Raw genomic sequence first — 20,921 nt, forward strand, 5'->3', positions numbered from 1 at the left:
CTGCAGAACCTTCTAACCCCCAGGACCATGCCCACATCACCAGGAAGCTGTCACAAAGGCTCCTAATGGGCATAGCTAAGGAGATAGCTCTCTATTTGCCTTTGGGTCCAGTGTGACCACATGAGCAGAAGTAGAATAGGATAAGACTCTATTGCAGGTGGTGACAGACTTCAAGGAGACCAGGAAGAAAGGAATCTGCCAATAGGCTGAATGAGTCTAGCCTCCAGCTGGGAGCCTGGGAGGCCTGCCCCTAGGAGCAGAGTCCACAGCTAGCTCAACAGACCCTTGGCCAGAAGCAGAGGCCATACACAGGTATTGTTCTGAGTTTATTGTTGTTTTGAGACATGTAGCCCAGGCTCTCATGTAGTCCAGGCTGGCTTCAAACTTGCTATGTAGATGAGGATGAACTTGAACTCCTGATCCTCTCCTACCTCAGAGTACTTGGATTATAGGCATGGGCCACTATGCATAACTCTTGGGCATTATTTTGAATTAGAATTATGACCATCTGTTAATATAGTAATAGAAAATGAATATATAACAGTTTCAACATTGCATAGCAGTGGAACAAATAGGAAAGTAATATTTCTATTATTATTAATGTTTTAGACAGGATCTCACACAACTTTTCAGGTCTCAAATTCGTATAGCTGAGGGTGCCCTTGAACATTTTATCATCCTGCATCCATTTCTCCAGTGTGGAAATTCTTATTATTATTAATTTTTTTTGTTTTTTCCAGATAGGGTTTCTCTGTGTAGCTTTGGAGCCTGTCCTGGGGGCAATCACCCTGCAGATAAGGCTGGCCTTGAACTCACAGAGATCTACCTGCTTCTGCCTCCCAAGTGCTGGGATTAAAGGAGTGTGCCACCACCACCTGGCCAGTGTGGAAATTATTGATATTCACCACCATCCCAGTTTCCATTGAATGGTGTGGCATTGGTGGTGCACGCCTTTAATCCCAGCACTTGGGAGGCAGAGGCAGGCAGATCTCTGTGAGTTCAAGGCCAGCCTTGTCTATAGAGAGAGTTCCAGAACAACCTCCAAAGCTACAGAGAAACCCTGTCTCAAAAAAAAAAAAAAAAAAAGAATTCAGGCCTTCCTTCCTGCATGCTGGTCACTTTGACAACTGAGTGGCATCTCTCAAACAAGGAAAGTGACATCTAAAAAGATCCTCAAGGGGCCAAACATGGGAGGCTATGAGATTCTTGGACAGATTCAGTGAGTATACCAAGGAGGGACATGGAGGACAGACCCATGTCTCCTCATGTGGTAAACTTTAGGGCCGTGGCTTCCTACCATGTTCAGGACAGCTCTTCTGTGCTGGGGCTTCTCAGCCAAGGTTACTGTACCCAGCAGGGGACAGGGGAAGTACAGCCATTTCTAAGACTTTTTGTGTGTGTCCATGACAAGAGGCCCCCCACAACATGGAATGGCCTGGTTCTAAACACCGTCAATGCCAAGCTGAGAAAATCTATTGAAGGTTGAACTGTTTTCTTCTTGTTGCTGCTGATGTTGTTAGCTGGACACAAACCTATACTTATCTGGGAAGAGGGACTCTCAGTGGAGGCCTTGTCTCTGACAGATTGGCCTGTGAACATGTCTGTGGGACATTTTCTTGATTAATGATTGTTGTGAGAGGGGGTGGTGCCATTCCTGGGCTGGTGGTCCTGGGTTATAAAAGAAAACAGGTTGAGTAGGCCATGGGGAGCAGCTAGTAAGCAGCACCCCCTCAGTGCCTCAGTGTCAGCTCCAGCCACTGGGTTCCTGCCCTGACTCTGTCAGCGATGGACTGTGACTTTAAGCTAAATAAACCCTTTCCTCCCTCAGGTTGTTCTGGTCAGTGTTTTCTCACAGCGACAGAAATCAAACCAGGACAATGGTGGTGTGAACTATGCTGCTGCTCTGGTCCTACCTGAATCCTGCCTGCTGCTGTCTCTGCTCAGGCCATTCTGTCTTTTATTCTTCAAGCATGCCTCACTGTCGCTGGCTTGCTACCTCATAGCCTCTCCTCCCTCAGGTCTCTATTTAAATTTACTTCCCTGGGAAGTCTTTCCTGCTCCATCACAGATGAACTCAGTCCTCTGGATTTATTTCCAGCATCTCCACTGTCCCACGTGGCCTTGGGGCAGCATATTGATTAATATTGATTGTCAACTTGACAGGCTCTAGAATCACCCCTGAGAATGTCTGTGAGGGACTTTCTGTTGCATTGTGGTGGGGGACCCCCTAACTGTTTATGGCACCACCCCATGGCTGGAGTACTGATTAAATAAAGTGAGCTGAGAACCAGCATTCATATTTCCAGGATTGCTGACTTCAGCTTCCTCTTGTTCCTGCCACTATGCTGTCCCCACCATGATGGTGTACCCTCAAATTATGAGCCAAAATAAGCATTTTCTTAATTTATAGCAAATGAGAAAGCTAGTACAGATATTTACTATATAAGTATATATAGTATATAAACTAAGGCAGATATATAATCTTTCTGCTCTTCCATTTCTTCATCTATTAAACATTCCCCAAACACAGAGTATTACTGTCATAAAGAATAGACCACATAGGTGGTTGGGGGGGGGTGGTATGCCCAACATACAAGACACACATGCATTAAAGTTTGATAGAAGTACATTAAAGAGGTGGGTGTGGTGGTGCACAACTTTAATTCCAGCACTCTGCTGGCAGAGGCAAGCAGATCTGTGAGTTTGAAGCCAGCCTGGTCTACAAATTGAGTTTCAGGACAGCCAGGGCTGTTACACAGAGAAACCCTGTTTCCAAAAACCCCAAACTCCAAACCAAACCAAACCAAACCAAAAGAAGTACATTTAAAAAGAGGGGCTGGAGAGATGGCTCAGGGGTAAGAACACTTGCTGCTCTTATAGAGGACCTGGGTTTGGTTCCCAGCATCCACATCAGGCTTCTAGCAGCAGTCTGTAACTCTTATTCCTGGGGATCTGAAGCCCTCTTTTGGCCTCTGGGAGTACTGCATACATACAATGCCTGCTCATACATACATTCAAAGAAAAAAATATCTTAGCGAGAAGAGCACAATACTTGGCACATGGTACATCGTCCATGTATGTTCAGTGGTTATCATTGTCTGTGACTCTTCAGCACTGTGTCCTTTACTCTGTAGCCTAAATGGGGTTAAGTGACTGTCTCCATGGGAGTGGGGGTGGTGGGTTTTTCTTGCTGTCCTAGTTACATTCTGTCACTGTGATTAGTACCATAACTAAAACAGCGTTGGGGAAGAAAGGCTTATTTATCTTTTTTTTTTTTTTTTTTTTTGACAGGGTTTCTCTTTGTAACAGGTCTGGCTGTCCTGGAACTAGCTCTATAGACCAGTCTGGCCTTGAATAAACAGAGATCAGCCTGCCTCTGTCTCCCAAGTGCTGGGATGAAAGGCGTGTGCCACCACTGCCTGGTTGCTTATTTGTCTTACAGGTTTCAATCCATCCCTGAGGGAAGCCAGGGCAGTAGCTCAGGCAGGAACCTGAAGGGACTGAAGCAGAGTCTGTGGAGGAACTGCTGCTTACTACTACTGCTTGCTCAGCTTTTTTTTTATTTTTATTTATGTATTTAAAATATTGATTTATTATATATATAGTGTTCTGCCTGCATGTATCCCTGCAAACCACAAGAGGGCACCAGATCTCATAACGGACGGTTGTGAGCCACCATGTGGTTGCTGGGAATTGAACTCAGGACCTCTGGAAGAGCAGTCAGTGCTCTTAACCTCTGATCCATCTCTCCAGCCCTCAGCTTTTTTTTTTTAAAGTAAAATTTATTTTATTTTATGTGTGTCCCTGAGTGTATGTAGGTGCATTACATGCATGCAGGAGCCTGTGGAGGTCAGAAGAGGTATTAGATCCCTTGGAACTGGAGGTATAGACAGCTGTGAACAGACATGTGGGTGCTGGGAACCCAACCCAGGTCCTCTGCAAGAGCAACAAGTGCTCTTAACTATTAATCCATCTCTCTAGTCCCTCAGCTTGCTTCCCTATACAACCCAGGAACATTGCCCAGGGGTGGCACTTCCCACAGTGAGCTGGACCCTCCCACACTTATCACTAATCAAGAAATGCCTCAAAGATTCGCCCACAGAACAACAGGATGGAGGCATTTCCTCTACTTTGAGCTTCCCCTCTTCTCAGGTGACTCTGGTATCCGAGTGTCCAGCACATGGTACAGGCTCAGCAAAGATCTCTAGTGCTGTGAATGAACCATGTTTAAAGATGCCTGGTGACTCTGGTCATGAGCTTTCAGTCCTTCGTCTGCACATTGGGGACACATACCACATTTTGAGGCTGTTGGATGAGTTTCGCCAAAGCTGGATGGTTATAACCTGGGGAGAGGAGGTTACAGTAAGGTTAAAAAAATGCCACCACATCCAAGGCTCCCTCTGCCTGAGTTTCCCCCTCCCCTTGTTTTCATCTCCGAAACACTCTGTGTCAAAGGCTCTGACCCCTGACTAGAAATCTCTCTCAGTGCAGCCTGGAGAGCTCCAAGTTTCCTGAGGACACTGGGATGTTTGTTCATGTTTGAGACCTGTTGGACCAGTGAAACACAAGGAGGTAAAGGCAAGGTGCATGCCAGTATCAATAGGGCAATGCGATGGGCTGCATATGGTCCTACCTCATTTCCCAGTGTCCCTGGGCTGAGGTAGAACCCAACAAATGCTTCTTCAAGGACCAAGGCACACCACCTGCAATGTGACCACCATATCACATGCCACATCCTACCTTCATGTACACATGCATGTTCCCAGGGTCCTATTGCATTTACTTTCCAGAGGGGCTGATGTTACACAATTTGAAAAGCACGTTGCAGCCATCAACAGCATATCAGGTAAATAAACTGTGATTTAAGCACACAATGAACTCCTTGCAGTGTCACCATGCAGCAGGAGAAAGGGATGAGAGAGGTCCATTTGTGCTGTGGGAATCAGCGGTGTGATCTGCTACCAAGTGAAAAGAGGGTATATATGTGCATGTGTGCACTGAATAGTTTGCTAAAGAAACCAATAATAATGGCTGCTTCAGGATCATTTCAATAGATGCAAAAAAATAGGCATTTGGCAAAATGCAATGTTGCTTCATGATAAGAACACTCAACAAGCTAGGTATTGAAGTGGGGGCCCATGCCTGGAATCCAATAGTTCAAGGCCATCCTTGGCTACACAGTAAGATTGAGGTGAGCCTGGGATACATGAGATGTGTCTTTAAACAAATGAACGAATGAAGGAACAAACAATAAATAAGGAGGGCTGGTGAGATGACTCAGTAAGTAAAGTGCATGACCCACAAAGCGCTGATGACAAGAGGTAAATCCCTAGAATCTACATAAAGGTGGAAGGCAGGATTGACGTCAAAGTTGTCCTGTGACCTCTGCACACATACTATGGTATATATGTGTATGTGTGCACACAATAACAACAATAATAATAATAGAAAAGAAAAAATCCCCAAAGCAAAATCCAAAAACAAAAGTAACCAAAAAGCTAAGAATTACAAGGGACCTCAACTTGATAAAGGACATTTGTGCAAAACTTCCTTGGGCTAGGGATGTCGTTGAAGTTGGCAGAGTGCTTGCCTAACAGGAGGAAGCCCTGAGTTCAGCCCCAGCACTATAATAAACTAGGTTTGGTGGTGCACAACTGCCACCCAGCAGTTCAAAGGTAGAGGCAGAAGGATTAGAAGTTCAAGGTCATTTTCAAATACATAGAGAGTTTTAGTCTCTTTACATGAGACCCTGTTTCAGAACACAAAGAAAAGGGAGGGAGGGAAGGCGGGAGTGAGTAAGAAGGTAAGTATGGGAGGTAAGAAGGGAATGAGGGAGATAGGAATATGAAAACCTCACTGTTAATGTCCTCATCAACAGAGAAAAAGACCCCATGTTTCTCTGCAAAGTCAAGAGCAAGACAAAGACATTCATGGTCACTACTGCCAGCACTAGATTCTAGTCAGTGTGACCAGATAAGAAAAAGAAATACAGCCAGGCAGTGGTGGTACACACCTTTAACCCCAGCACTCAGGAAGCAGAGACAGGTGGATATCTGTGAGTTCAAGGCCAGTCTGGTCTACAGAGCAAATTCCAGGACAGCCAGGCTACACAGAGAAACCCTGTCTCAAAACACCAACCAATTAAACCAAGCCAAACAAAACAAAACAAAACAAAGATGGAGCTGTATTCCTATCCACTTGCAATGAGTGGCTCCAAACTGAATCTAAGGAAAGTGTAGTTAATGGCATCGTTAGCAACACTTCTTCCCCAACAGGTGGCCCCTGAAGACTGGATGCCCACTGTGCTGTTGAATAGGTGAAAGCATGTAAAATATAGCTTATTTGACTCAGTAACCTTAGAAACATCCATAGAAACTTCAGGCTTTACCTGTAAATCTCTGAAACACACACACACACACACACACACACACACACACACACACACACACACGTGTCAGCTAAATGGATCAGCAGGTGAAGGTAGTTGTGATGACCCCAGTTCAGCCCCTGGGATAAATATGGTGAAAGGAGAGAACTTACTCCCACAGTTGTCCTCTGTTCTCCACATGCACACCATGGTGTGTGTGTGTGTGTGTGTGTGTGTGTCATACACATAACACATGCACTTAATAAATAAGTAAACATAATGATGATGGTGATGGTAATGATTATGATGGATTTTAAAAAGCCAGGCAGGTGTGAGAGGAAGATGTCAAGGCAGGAGAGCTTGTCATTCTGGGGGCAAAGACTAAATAGTGAGTTTGAGGCCAACTTGAGGTACACAGCAAGACTCCACAACTATCTCATTCCAATTCCTGTTTCCTAAGCATCAACTATGTGCCCAGCTTTGAGCTAAGGCTTGACCCTGCTAATCCTTCCTTCTTCCAGAAGCCCTATGGGGTCAGGCACAGCCAGGCTGCTGATGCAGATGTAAATCAGGAGATGCTGCTGGGTGTGATGGTGTATGTCTGTAATCCCAGCTCTTGGGAGGTGGAATCAGGAGGATCAGGAATTCGAGGACAGTTTGGGCTACATAGTGCATTTGAGGCCAGCCTGGGCTGTATATGTGAGATTCTCCCCACTCTCCTCTCCAAAACAAAAAAAATAGTAAGACTGTGAGAAAGTAGGGAACATCCTGCTCTCCTCTATTTCAAGGCAGGCCTTGGACCCTGCAATTCTGCTTAGAACCCCTTCCCCACCTTTATGACAATGTGCATTTATTGAACATCTCCTGTGTGCAGGGAGCTTTCTGTTCATTACTGCTAGTCCCATTGTCAAGGTTTATATTGACTGTCAACTTGACAGTACTTAGAATCATCTGGCAACCAGCCTTTAGGTGTGCCTTGTCAGATTTACTTGATTAGGTAAACTGAGGTAGAAAGACTCACTCTGAAAATGGGTGGCATCATATTGAGGCCAGCCAGGCGTATACAATGAGACCCAGTCTCCAAGTAGAGGATAGATAGATAGATAGATAGATAGATAGATAGATAGATAGATGATAGGTAGCTAGATGGAAGGATAGATAGGATAGATAGATGATAGGTAGCTAGATGGAAGGATTGATAAGTAGATGATAGAATAGATGGAAGGATAGATAGATGATAGATTACATATGTGTATACACACACACACACATATATAGGATAGATCCATAGATAATAGGTAGATAGATAGATGGAAGGGTAGATGATAGATGATAGTTGATAGGTAGATAGACTGAGCTGAGCACCAGCATCCATCACTTTATACTTCCTGACTGTGGATGCAACGTGACCAGCCACTGGTCACTGTCCTGCCACCACTCTTCCCCTGACTTGATGGACTGTATCTTTAAACTGAATCAGAGTAAACCCTTTCTCTCTTAAATTGCTTTGGTCAGGGTATTTTATGACAGTACCAGGAGAATAATGAACACGCCTGGCAATAACCCTGGCAGGAAGGACAAAGGAAGATGTAGGCACTGATGTCTGGAGACTGAACGTGAGATGCCTCTGCCCACTCCACCCTCACCAAGGACTCACTCAGCTCAATACATTTTAATTGAATGAATTAATAGCACAGTAAACCAGTGATGTGGGCAAGAACTCAGAAGCTTATTAGATATATGCTGAAAGAGCCTTAGGGGAGCTTAGAACAGAAGTGGGTTTTTACCACACATAATTGCAATGTTTGTTCCATACAAATCATCTGCCGAGATCTCGGCCCTGAGGTGATAATCGTATTCGGAGCTTGTTTTCAGCCACTCCAGGTCTTTGGACGGTGATTAGGTCGTGTGGGTGGAACCCTTGTGAAGGAAATTAGTGCCTTTACAAAAACCCAAGGGGGTATTCAGCCTCCCACCTTGTGAGGACATGGGTGGGGGAGGGGAGAGGCAGCATCTTGTCCCAGAAAGACATTAGATCTGTGATGCCTGGATCTTGAACTGCCAGCTTTGAAAAACTGGGACAAACCATTGTTGTTTATAAGCTACTCAGTCTCCAGTATTTTCTCTTAGCACTTTCACTGGAGGAAGACTTTTTTTTTTTTTTGGAAGACTTATTTTTTTATTTTTATTTTTTGGTTTTTTGAGACAAGGTTTCTCTGTGTAGCTTTGGAGCCTATTCTGGCACTCGCTCTGGAGACCAGGCTGGCCTCGAACTCACAGAGATCTGCCTGTCTCTGCCTCCTGAGTGCTGGGATTAAAGACATGCGCCACCAACGCCCTGCGGATGATTTAATTTTTAATTGAAATATATTTACTTCGAAAGGAGACTTTGTATCACTGAGGCTAGAGGCTGAACGCAGTGGAAACAATCTTTATGTTATCTGCAGAGTCTCTGGACCAGGGACATGTTCTCCTCCCTAAAAGACTGCTTAGACAACTATTAAACATCCAGCACCACCCAGGCGAGACTGTGGTTTCACTGTGTCGGCTGTGGAGGACAGGCTGGGGGGTGGGAGGGCACTGAAGCAGGGAAACCAGGGAGGCTTCAGTCTCTTCCCAGCCCACGCAAGGCTTGCAGGGCCCAGGACTAGACACTGCCCATCACTCAAGGAGAGAACATTCTCTGGGTTTTTCCGACTGTTTTCTGGCCAGAGTTCTGGCTTATCATGCTGCCTGGGCGTTTATGACTTTTCTGCCTCAGTAGATAAGCCTGGTCTTGGGAAACCTCATTAAACTGCAAGGCAGTTTGACTCATTGGCTCCCAAAGGAGAGAGATGAAAACAGAACTCTGATTAGGGAACTTTCAACTTGACTTTGAGTTGTGGGATCCCTGTAGCAGGGCAGGTGTCTGCAAGGCTGTGCCCTAGGAATATAAGAGGTGGACTGATTGTTTGTGTCCTGGCAGCACCTCAGACTCCCTGTATCACCAAGCAGTTTCTGTGACCTCCTAGAGTCTAAAGTGAGGTCAGTAGAGGGTAATATCAAAAGACCCTGTAATAGGGTAGTCATGGCCATTTATTAATGTGTGAAGCACTTGGCAACATGCCAGGCTTTTGGTAGATTCTCAGCGAGTATTTAGTTTCAAAAAATATCTGGAAGCCTGGTTGGTAGTGCATGCCTATGCTAGCCCTTGTGGGCAAGCTCAAAACCAGCTTTGGGGCCACTGAGGTGACTGAGTGAGTAAAGGCGCTTGCTGCCAAGTCTGATGACCTGAGTTCAATCCCTGGAACCTACACGATGGAAGGAGAGAACTGAGTCCTGCAAGTTGTCCTCTGACCTCCATACGTGCACCTTGGCATGCACATTCATATTCACACACAATAAATAAATACAAAATCAAACAACAGATGAAAACCAAGGGGAGGAGGGGCTTGTAAGCCTTCAAATCCTTGGTGCCTTTAGAGGCTGAGGCATCCTTGAAGGATGAGTCACCGCTGCTGTCTGGGCACATCTCAATAAGGAATCAGTAGGTCTGTGGACAAGTGTTAGGTAGGTAGAGGAGGAATGGACTCCGGAGGCCAGGGGTTAAGGGAGATCCCAGGGTGCCAGGAGGTGGGGGTGCGGAGCTGTTAACACAGAGCACCAGAACCAACTCCCCTATGCCTGTCTCCTCTACAAAAGACAAGCAGTATCATCTTGAAGGGACAGACACAGCCCACAGGCCACTGAACACAGCTGGGCATCTATCAACCAAAGGGACAATAACCATCCAAGCTGAAAATAACAGCTATCTCATTTTCAAATTAACCCTGTCTGTCCCATTGTCTGCCTCAGCTCTGTGTAGCTGGGAGGTGAGCCCAGTTGAGGCAGTTGCTGCTATCATCCATCAAGGTCACATTTCCCAGACAGATCACCCCCATATTCCAGCTGCTGTCTGTGTTAGCTGATAATGGCTCCAGCTGCCTCCTCCTGTGGAGACTGCCTTCCATGCATGGAGGCCAGTTTGCTAGGCTACCTCTTGGCAGTGGATAGGCAATGAACAGCCAGCAACAGAGGGTGCAAAAAGGCCAGTGATCTTCCTCAGTCTGGCTGTGGTTTTAGCAGAGACCTCATCCTTTTGATCTTCTCTTGTTGGATGCTGTTTCCCTACCTTCCCTTTCAATTGGGGCTTTCTCTCAGGTGATTACTTGAAGAATCCTCCTCGCCTTAGGTTCTGGTAGCAAACCCAACCTAGACAGCTCCATCGAGCTATGACTGCTCTGCAAGTCTACCACTTGTAGCTTTTTTCACCTAGTTGCAAAATAGGTAAAAAATGAATGCACATGCATCTGGTGACATCTGGAGGAGGAAAGGAGAGAAGGCCCTAGAATGCGTCAGATCACAGAGGCTGCACCTGTTGAGTACCTTCCCCAAGCTGCAGAGCATCTACCAGTTAAGGCAGGGTGGAGCAAGAGGGCCAGCTTCCTAAGCCACTGCTGCATATGCGATCTAGTACCTTCACAACCCTGCTAAGTTTAGAGAGAATCAATTCCCTTTTTAAGCTCAGCGACTCCTATACTCTAAAGCCTGTAAGTGTAAGGATCTCCTATGCTCTGTGAGTTGCTATTGGATTCTATCTCAGCTTCCCTCACTTCGGCTGCCAGGGTCATTAAAGGATCTAACCATCACATTTGTCTACCAAACCTGTAAAGAATATTATTTACAACAATATCTAATGGGCTGTGGTTGTGGCTCAGTGGTTAAGAGCGCTTCCTGCTCTTGCAGAAGATCCAAGTTCAGTTCCCAACACCTATATTAGGCAGTTCATACCCATCTGTGACTCCAGCTTCAGGGATTCCATGAGTACCTGTACTCACATGCATATACATACTTAAAAATAAATCTTAAAAATAGTGTGAACAAACAATGTCTAGGGACTGAAAGTTGGCTCAACAGTTAAGAGCTCTGGCTACTCTTCTAGAGGCCCCTGATTTTATTTCTAGCATCCACATGGAAGCTCACAACAATCTGTAATTTGGGTCCCAGGGTATGCAATGCCCCCTCAGGCCTCTGTAGGTACTGCACACAGGTGGTGCACATACATACATGCAAGCAACACACCCCCATACTTAAAATTAAAAGAAAAACCCCTAGCAACAGCAAAACAATATCTGATCATGTTCTCTTCACCCTTGGGAGAGAGGCTGGTAAAACACTTAGGACAAATATCTAAAGCCTGATGATCATAACAAAAAAAGTGTGACAGATGATTGCTCAGCTCTTACCTATGGGGACAGAGGAGATCTGAGAATATAGGTCCAACATGCGGTTGCCATCCACATCCACTAGGTAGTTGCCTCGGCTTTCTTCGTAGTTGCAGAAAAAGTGTACCGCCTCTGCATTCTTGGGAAAGAGGACACTGGTTCAGGCTGGCTACTCCTTCCCAGATTCTTATAGAAATAAGCTTGGACTGTGGAAACAGACTGCACCCTGTTTGTTTTATACCACATGGGAATCTGGGTGCTGGCAAGCCTCTATGTCTTTCTCTGGGAAAGAGGACACAAGTGGCTTGTTTGAAATTGGTTTGTGAAGCCACGGTCTTGTGTTTTGTGGAATTTTATATCTGGATTGTTTATCACAACAAAAAAGGTTTGGAAGTAACTCAGAAACAAGTTCTGACAAGTTAAAGAATGTGTGTGAAGCCTCAGAGAAGACACTAGGAAAATTAGAAAGGAATAGAAATTAAGAAATAATAACATGGGCTGGAGAGACAGCTCAGTGGTTAAGAGCTTGTATTGCTCATGCAGAAGGACCCAAGTTCAGTTCTAAGAATCCATGTGATATGGTTCACATCTGCCTGCAACTCCAGCTCCAGGGGGATCTGACTCCCTTTTCTGGCCTTTATGGGCAATTACATATATATATACATACACATACAGATATGCACACATAAATAAAATCATTTAAAAAAAGAAACAGTAGAAGGAATCACCTTGTGCCCACTTACCTGGATTATGTTCAGCTGTTTCATTAACTCCTGTAGGCAAGAACAGAAACATCAGCCGTAATGTCACTCTTGCCAAAGTGGCTTAAACATCTCCCATGCTTTCCTAGTTACTGAGGCTTTGTCTTCCACTCTGATGCCAAGAACTTGAGACTATTAGTCAATATCATAAGTAAATATTTAAAAATTACTTAATACAAATAATTGATACAAATCTACTCCACAGCATAGTAAGGGGCCAGTACAACAGACAGATCAGAGATTTGGACTTAAATACCTCGGGAAGAAAAGGAAGTGAAAATTTATTTTCTTATTTATTTGTGAGATAGGGTCTAATTGTGTATCCCTGGCTGGCCTAGAACTCATTAAGTACATTAGATCAACCTCAAACTTACAAAGATATGCCGCCACTACTTCAGAGTTCTGGATTAAGGGCTTTGGGCCATGCACCCAGTCTGAGGGAATTTATTTTTGTCTGTGGTGCTGGGGACAGAACCCAGGGGCTTGCCCATGACGGGCGAGTGCTCTGCCACTGGGCCCCATCACAGCCCTCATTTTTTTTGACGTTTTTATTTATTTTATTTTGTTTGTGGGCAGGTATACATGCACCACACTGAATATGCAACAGTCAGGACACCTTGCAGGAGTCAGCTCTTTCCTTCCACCATATGGGCCACTGGGAATCAACCCCAGTGACAGGCTTAGTGGCTGGTGCCTGTATCAGCTAAATGTGCTAGCCCATGTCCTCATTTTTAAAAAAGCTCAATCAGGCTGGAGAGATGGCTCAAGTGAAGAGCACTGCACCAGGTTCAGTTCCCAGCATCCTCATGGCAGCTCATAACTGTCTGTAACTCCAGTTCCGAGGGATCCAACCACTTCTTCCAGTCTCCACGGGCATTGCATGCACACAGTACACAGACTTACATGCTGACAAAACACACACTCACATAAAATTATTAATTAAACTGTCAGTGGTAAAGCATTGGCCAAGTGCGCACAAGGCCCTGCATTTGAATTTGATCTCCAGCACTAAGGGACATAAGAAAGAAAAGATGTAACTCCCTTATCAGCAACCGAGGGTAAAATCAACTGACAACACTAATTCTCTCAACCAAGAACCACTTCTGATTACAATTCACTTTACCCAATTCCAAATAGAAATTAGGAATTGAAAAACCAGTTGGTTTGATATTTGCAAGATTTCAGCCCCCCAAATAACTCAGCATAAAAGAGACTTCAGCAGCTAGCATCTTGACATTACATATTTTCACACAAAAATTTAAAAATAATATTAACAGCAAAAATGTGAAAAGTTATTTTAGGCATTTCTCTATTAAATTAGAGTCCACACCAAAAGGAATATGCATAAAAAGCTCTCTCCTTCTGTTTGACAAAAACCATCCAAAATAAACCCTTAAATTGAGACAAACATTTCTGAACTCAGAAAATAGATGCTGTGGCAAAATAAGACAGCATTCCACTGTGGGAAAAAATGTGCTAAATCACAGAAAACAAAACCTGAAGTATTGAAAGGTTTGTACCACATCTCTTGACTAGAAGACAACTTTTATTTGTTTTATGGAAACAGCTTCCCAGGTATTTCAGGCTGCTTTCACCTCCCAAGCGCTGGGATTACAGGTGGGAGCCACCATTCCAGCTTGAACATCTTCAAGCTAGGCTTGAAAGTCTCAGCTTACTATTATTATTATTTTTTAATAATTGGGTTAGAATACAAAGTAATGAATCTCACCATGGCATCTGGTTCCATTGTTCCTTGCCCTCACTCCACACCTGCATGCCCTCTTCCTGGCTCTGGCTCCTTTCTGTCCTTCCCCAAGTTAGTCCCCAATTCTGCTTTGTTGTACAAACCATCTTCTTCATGTTACAGTTACATTCATATTTGTCTCAACTTCCATTGTCAATTGTGCGTTCAGCCTCAGCCCTTAATTCTGGACTGACAGTGACCCATGCGACTCCACTGGCCAATAGAGTAAGGTGGGGTATCTGAAAGCCAGTGTGGGCCTTCAGTCTCAATAGACTTACAGCAAGATCAGAATAAGCCCAGTGTGACAAGATGGAGGAGCAGTGACCGTGCAGCAGAGGCAACTCACTGCAGGTGTAAACTGCACCAGCTGCCAGCCAGCCACCCCTTAGACCTGCAGATGGCTCCAACAAGGCCACCTTCTTAACTGCTGGTTAGCTCTGAATACATGGGCAATCTGAATGTCACACATTCTCAGTCTGTGACTGACTGTTAGGGGACATTCTCATGACAGCAGACATGAGACATTATTGAAACCTTCATGGTGGCCTGGGTCATTTTCACATACATCTCTAGTAGAGGCTCTGAAAGCACCCTTAAGCTGTCTGGGCACCTGCCTCCTGGTTGACTCACCTGAGATCTAGGCCCTGGGACTTCTGTCTTCATCAGTGGCCCATCATAATCAAATTCAATGTCAACTTTGGCAGCAGCTTGACTGATATATCTGGATCCTGCAATAGAGAAGACAAATGAGAACCCCTGGTGGCAAGACACAAGGAGGAGCAGTCCCAACAGATGCCCTCAGTCCTTAACAGATGGCCCCAGGACCTCAGCTTTGTTCTGACAAGGCCATTCAGGAGCACTGCATCTGAACAAATCAGACACTGTGAGAACAATGAGGATTCTCAAACTGGGAAAAGTCACGGCCAGTGAGATTGTAGGAAATGTTCCCATCTGAAGGGAGCACATCGAGCTGACCCAGCTTCCTGTTCCATGTGTGTTTACTGGCTTGTCCTATGTGCACCATGCATGCAGTGCCTGGAGGCCAGAAGGTGTTGGAGTCCTTGGAACTGGAGTGGTTGGAACTCCAAAGTGGTTGAGCTGAGTGGCGTGAGTGCTGGGAATCAAACCCAGGTCCTCTGCAAGAGCAGCCAGTGTGCTTATCTGATAATTCATCTCCCCAGCTCCCCACTGCCCTTTTTGAAGACACACAACAAGAAAATGATGGACCCAGTGTATTGAGCTCCTAACATGTGGGAGGCCCTAGGTTCCATCTCAGTGTGTGTGTATACATGTGTGCTTGTGCAAGTTAACACAATGCGTGTGTGGAGTGGAGGTCAGAAGACAACTTTTGGGAATTTGTTAGTTTTTTTTTTTCCTTTCACTGTAGGTTCAGGGATTGAACCCAGGTTGTTACTCTTGAGTGTCAAGTGCTTTCACCTGCTGAGCTATCCTGCCAATCCAAAAGCTTCTTTCTAGGGGTTGCAGAGATGGCTCAGTTGCTAAGAGTACTTACTGCTCTTGCAGAGGACTGAATTTGGCTACTATCACCCATATTAGGCAGACCACAACAGCCTGTAATTCCAGCCGTGGTGAGCTGATGCCCTCTTCTGGCCTCTGATGGTACCTTCTCTCACACACACACACACACACACACACACACACACACACACACACACACACACACACCTTTAAAAAGAAATTCAGGCTGGGTGTTGGTAGCAAACACCTTTCATCCCAGCACTTGGGAGGCAGAGGCAGGCAGATCTCTGTGAGTTCAAGGCCACTACAGAGCGAGTCCCAGGACAGCCTCCAAAACAATACAAAGAAACCCTGTCTTGAACCCCCCCCCCCCAAAAAAAAAAGGAATTCAGAGTCTGGAGAGATGGTTCACTGGTTAAGGACACTGGCTGCTCTTCCAGAGGTCTTGAATTCAATTCCCAGCACTTAGAACCATCTATAATACGATTGATGCCCTCTTCTGGCATGGGGACATACATGCAGACAAAGTACCCATGTACATAAAATACATAAATAAATTTTGAAAAGAAACAGTCCAAATTAACTCCAGATGTATATATGCAGAACAGAGTCTCTCGACCTCAGCACTGCTGACAAATTGGCTGTTCATCCTTTGCTGCTCAGACACTGTGGGATGCTCAAAGGCATCCTTGGCATCTGGCCATAAGACACAATGTGCATCCATTCTGGTTAAGCTCTTGGAGGGGATCTGGGTGCAAGGGCATGTGTCTAATTGCAGATACTGGGGAAGTTGAGGCAGGAGATCCCTTGAGCCCAGGAATTCAAGGCCCGTTTGGGAAATCTCACAAGGTCCTGTCTATATTGCTGTGATGAAATTCCTGGAAAAGGCAACACAAGGAAAGGTGGGTTTCTTTTGGCTCACAGTGTGAGGTGTTGCAGCCATTATGGTGGCATAAACAACACACAGACACACATAAATAAAAATAAATCTTTTTCAAAAATCAATCTATTACTCATCTACCTACCTACCTACCTATTATCCACCGTCTATAATCTATGTCCATTTCACAGGACAAAAACCTAGAGCTCAGAGATACTGAAAACAAAACAAAACAAAAAATAAGTGTTAAGGGCTGAGGTGTGTACAAATACCCAGGTTCAATCCCTACCACTACAAACACACACACACACACACACACACACACACACACACACACACACACACACCCCTTTAATGTGTCAAAATCTCATTAGACACATATTGGTGTACAAATGTGCACACCCATAAATAGGTTGCCAATAGATCTATGTAATACTATTATACTAGAAAACACATGTGAACCCATTTTGGCTCTTTTAGTTGCTTTGGGTATCGAAAACTTCTCAAGTGATGGCGCAGTGTAAGGCAGGGTTTGAAGTGATGTATTTTGAAGCAGTTAGGATATACAACTCCTGTTTACGAGTGAAGAAAGTAACTTTTGTTTTGTTTTGACCCTGAAAATGAAGTTCCTAGAGTTCATTCCATTGGAAGAGTTGAAAGTTATAGAATTCAGGGATGCCTTTTAAATTAGATTCACTCCTTTCAGTTTTATATGCGAGTGCTTGTATGTATGTATATCTGCATCGTGTGCGCGTGCGCGTGTGCGTGTGTGGTGCGTGCGTGCGTGCGTGCGTGCGTGCGTGCGTGTGTGTGTGTGTGTGTGTGTGTGTACTTGGTGCTTGAGCAGGTCAGAAGGGGGCATCAGATTCACTGGAGCTAGAGGTACAGATAGTTGTCAATCACTATGTAGGTTTTGGAAACCAAACCTGGGTCCTCTGCAAGAACAACACATTCTCTGAATCATTGAGCCATCCCTCCAGTTCCCAAGTGACGACCTTTTGATGCTAAATTATTCACTCCTTCCATGGCTGCACTCAGGGTTACATTGTTGATTCCAACAAGATCCATGTAAAATATGAATGCAAATTCTGATAAAAAGAACTTTTCACCAAGTCAGGCTTGTTCAGTTTCCAGCCAAGGGAGGAAGTTTGGGAAGGTTGCTTGCTTTCCCCAGCAAGAACATAAAAGTCTTTATTTTTCTTCAGAAAAAGTAATTTTTTAAAGTCACATTTAGCAGCTGGGCACAAGGTAAATATTATGCTTGCATTATTGAGGACAGAAGGTCAGAGAGGTTAGTTAATTGGCCCAAGCTCATACAGCTAACTGCTGATTGACCTGAAAACTTGACTTTCTGACTCCCTCCCAGACCCTGTGGATGCCCTCTGGTGCCTCAGCAAAACAGCACTTCTCCCAGATTCCAATCTTACCAGAATCACAGAGAAGAAAAAGGCCTGTGGAAAGTAGGAGTGTGTCGTGGGCACACAAGACTGTGTAGACAAAGGTTCACTGACCCAGCTCTCTGTGGCTGACAACAGTACTCATGGCTTCAGGGCAACACTGCTTCAAGGTCAATTCTTCACTCCAATGGAAAACAGTCGCCAAAAGTCCTTAATATCCTCTTTTCTTTTTCTTTTTGAGACAGGGTTTCTCTGTATAGGCCTGAAGGTTCTGGTCTGTAGACAAGGCTGACCTGAAGCTCAGAGATCCACCTGCCTCTGTCTCCCACGTGCTGGGATTAAAGGCGTGCGCCACCGCCATCCCACCCTTAATGTCCTCTTGATCTTTAAAAACAACTATTAGTTTGTCTAGAATGTGTGTGCATGTACATGCATGTACCATGTGCATGACGGTGCATGTGTGCTGTAGGGATTGTGTGCAACTCAGGGCAACTCTTAGGAGTCCTTTCCTTTCTTGTCTTCCCCTGGTTGAGGCAACATTTCTTGTTATTTCTGCTGCTGTGCTGCATACTCCAGGCCAGCTGGACCTCACCTTTCTGGACAATTATCTTGCCTCTGTCACAGGAGTGCTAGCATTATAGCTAAATGCTCCTCTCCCCAAATTAGGCTTCCAACCTGGGTTTTGAACTCAGGTTGTCAGGCTTGAGTGGTGTGCTAGTGTGCTAGTGGTGTGCTGTGATGAAATACCATGACCAAAAGTGGGTTGGGAAGGAAAGGGTTTATTTGGGTCACACTTCCATATCATAGTTCATGGAAGTCAGGAACTCAAGAAGGGCAGGAATTTGAAGCAGGAGCTGATATAGGAGCCATCGAGGGGTGCTGCTTACTGACTTGCTCATCACGGCTTGCTCAGACTGCTTTCTTACAGAACCCAGGACCACCAGCCCAAGGATGGAACCACCCACAATGGCCTGGACCCTCCTTCATCAATCACCAATTATGAAAATGCCCTACAGTCAGATCTTACCGAGACATTTTCTCAATTGAGGTTCCCTCCTCTCAGATGACTTTAGCTTCTGTCAGTTGACATAAATCTAGCCAGCACAAGTAGCAAGTGCTTTTACCAGCTGAGCCCACTCTCCAATCTTAATAAATGAAAATATCATTCCCAGAAAACAATTGTTTTGTATGTAAACCTAAACAATGTCAAAGTGAAATCCAACTAGAGCCGTGTCCTGCCCTTCCTCTCATTCACTCACTCATTTGGTGTGTGTGTGTGTGTGTGTAAGTGTGTGTGTGTGTGCATGTGTATGGGATGTATGTATGTGTAGGTGTGTGTGTGTTTGTGGATGTGGATGTGTAAAGTGCATGTGTTGAAGTAGGGTGGTGACTTCTTCCATCTCTCCACCTCATTTTTTTTATGGATTTATTTATTTATTTATTTGTTTTTCGAGACAGGGTTTCTCTGTGTAGCTTTGGAGCCTATTCTGGCACTCGCTCTGGAGACCAGGCTGGCCTAAAACTCAGAGATTCGCCTGCCTCTGCCTCCCAAGTGCTGGGATTAAAGGCGTGCAACACCAACGCCCCACCCCTATTTATTTATTTTTATTTTACTTTAGAAGCACTCTTATTTACATATCAATCACCCCATTCCCTCACCCTCCCTTCTTCTCTTGCTCCTCTGAGGCAGGGTCTCTCAGTGAACCTGGAACTCAAGGATCTGGTTAGACTAGCTAGCCAGAAGTCCCCAACATATACAGAGCTGGGGGTAGGGGTGGGGTAAAGCTTGAGCTTTATGTGTGCTCAGAAAGTGCTTTGCCGCTGAGCTGCACACACCCCCAGCCTCACTTCTGTGGCTTTCTTTACTTCTTGGCACCAACCCCAGCCATGTGTCTTCCTTTCTGGGTCCTCTGTCTTGGAGGCCACCACCCCTGAGCAGAGTGGCTCTCAACCACACCAACTCCCTTCCTACTTGAGAATTGTCTGTCTGTGGACAGGGGTGAGGAAGTAGTCAGCAATGGTGACAGTCTCACTGGAGATCGCTAGGAAAGCTCCAGAAGCAGCCAGATCCTTCTATCCTTGAGGACTCTGACCAGAGACCCCCTTGTCTTCACTGTGTCTCTTGGGGACAAGTCTTGCCAAGACCTTGGGGGCTTACCAGGTGTGAAGAGGCAGAGGTTTTTCTGGGAGCTGTAGGCCACACGTCGAGAGAGTAACAAGAAGGCCATGACCCCTCCTTCAGAAAGAGAATCTTTTCACTTGCAGCTGTCCTGAAAGAGACCAAAAACACAGACTTAGGCCCTTGGGGACCACAGTCCACAACAGGCATCTAAACCCACCATTTCCCACTTCGTGGAGAAGGCTCTTGGGATACAAATTCCTTTGCTGTATGCCAAATACTCTTTAGTCAAGAGTATTTGATTTTGTGCTGAACATACACTTTGATTTACATGCTTTTTTTCTTCGATCTTCCTTCCACATTCCAGACAGGATGAGCATACCCACTTTCTATATGGAAAAATAGAGGCCCAGAGAAATGGTTCAATTAGTCAATTGGTTGCTATGCAAGCACAAGGGTCTGAGGTTAGTCCCTAGAATCCACGACAAAAGCTGGGTGTGGTGGCACATGCTTGTAATCTCAGTGCCAGGGAAGCAGAGACAGGTGGATTCCCTGGGGCTCTATGGTAGCCAATCTAACCAAATCAGTGAGCTCCAGGAGAAAGAGAGACTCCATCTCAAAACAATGTGAAAAGTGACTGAGGAATATATCCGGGTTGATATACACCCCTGCCATGTGTATGCCTGGATACACACACACACACACACACACACACACACACACACACACACACACACACCAAACAACTCAGAAATAATTGGATTTAGAGCCCCCTAAGTGAGGACAAGTGTGTGTTCTGGGGGAGGAAATTTAGATATCTCTGATGACCCAGTGCAGGACACTCAGAACTCTCTAATCTGATCCAGTGTGTGTTGTTGGGGTGGGGGCAGCTGGTGCCCATTTCATAGGACACACTGTCTTAGAATGACAA

The 20,921-nt window shown here is 45.2% G+C and overlaps 1 protein-coding gene across 2 annotated transcripts in view; it reads right to left on the reverse strand.

The window, feature by feature from the left end:
* The window catches only part of Abat (4-aminobutyrate aminotransferase), a 40,899-nt gene extending 20,800 nt beyond the window's left edge, over positions 1-20,099 (reverse strand). For both annotated transcript variants that reach the window (XM_035447994.1, XM_035447992.1), the window contains exons 1-5: positions 20,030-20,099; positions 14,746-14,843; positions 12,354-12,383; positions 11,632-11,749; positions 4,294-4,343 (exon numbers count right to left, since the gene is read on the reverse strand). In XM_035447994.1, the coding sequence (XP_035303885.1) occupies positions 4,294-4,343; positions 11,632-11,749; positions 12,354-12,383; positions 14,746-14,843; positions 20,030-20,099 (366 nt within the window). The remainder of the gene's footprint in view (positions 1-4,293; positions 4,344-11,631; positions 11,750-12,353; positions 12,384-14,745; positions 14,844-20,029) is intronic.
* Between the last annotated feature and the right edge of the window lie 822 nt (positions 20,100-20,921).

This window comes from Cricetulus griseus, chromosome 7 (assembly GCF_003668045.3).
Source record: "Cricetulus griseus strain 17A/GY chromosome 7, alternate assembly CriGri-PICRH-1.0, whole genome shotgun sequence".
NCBI classification, from domain to species: domain Eukaryota; kingdom Metazoa; phylum Chordata; class Mammalia; order Rodentia; family Cricetidae; genus Cricetulus; species Cricetulus griseus.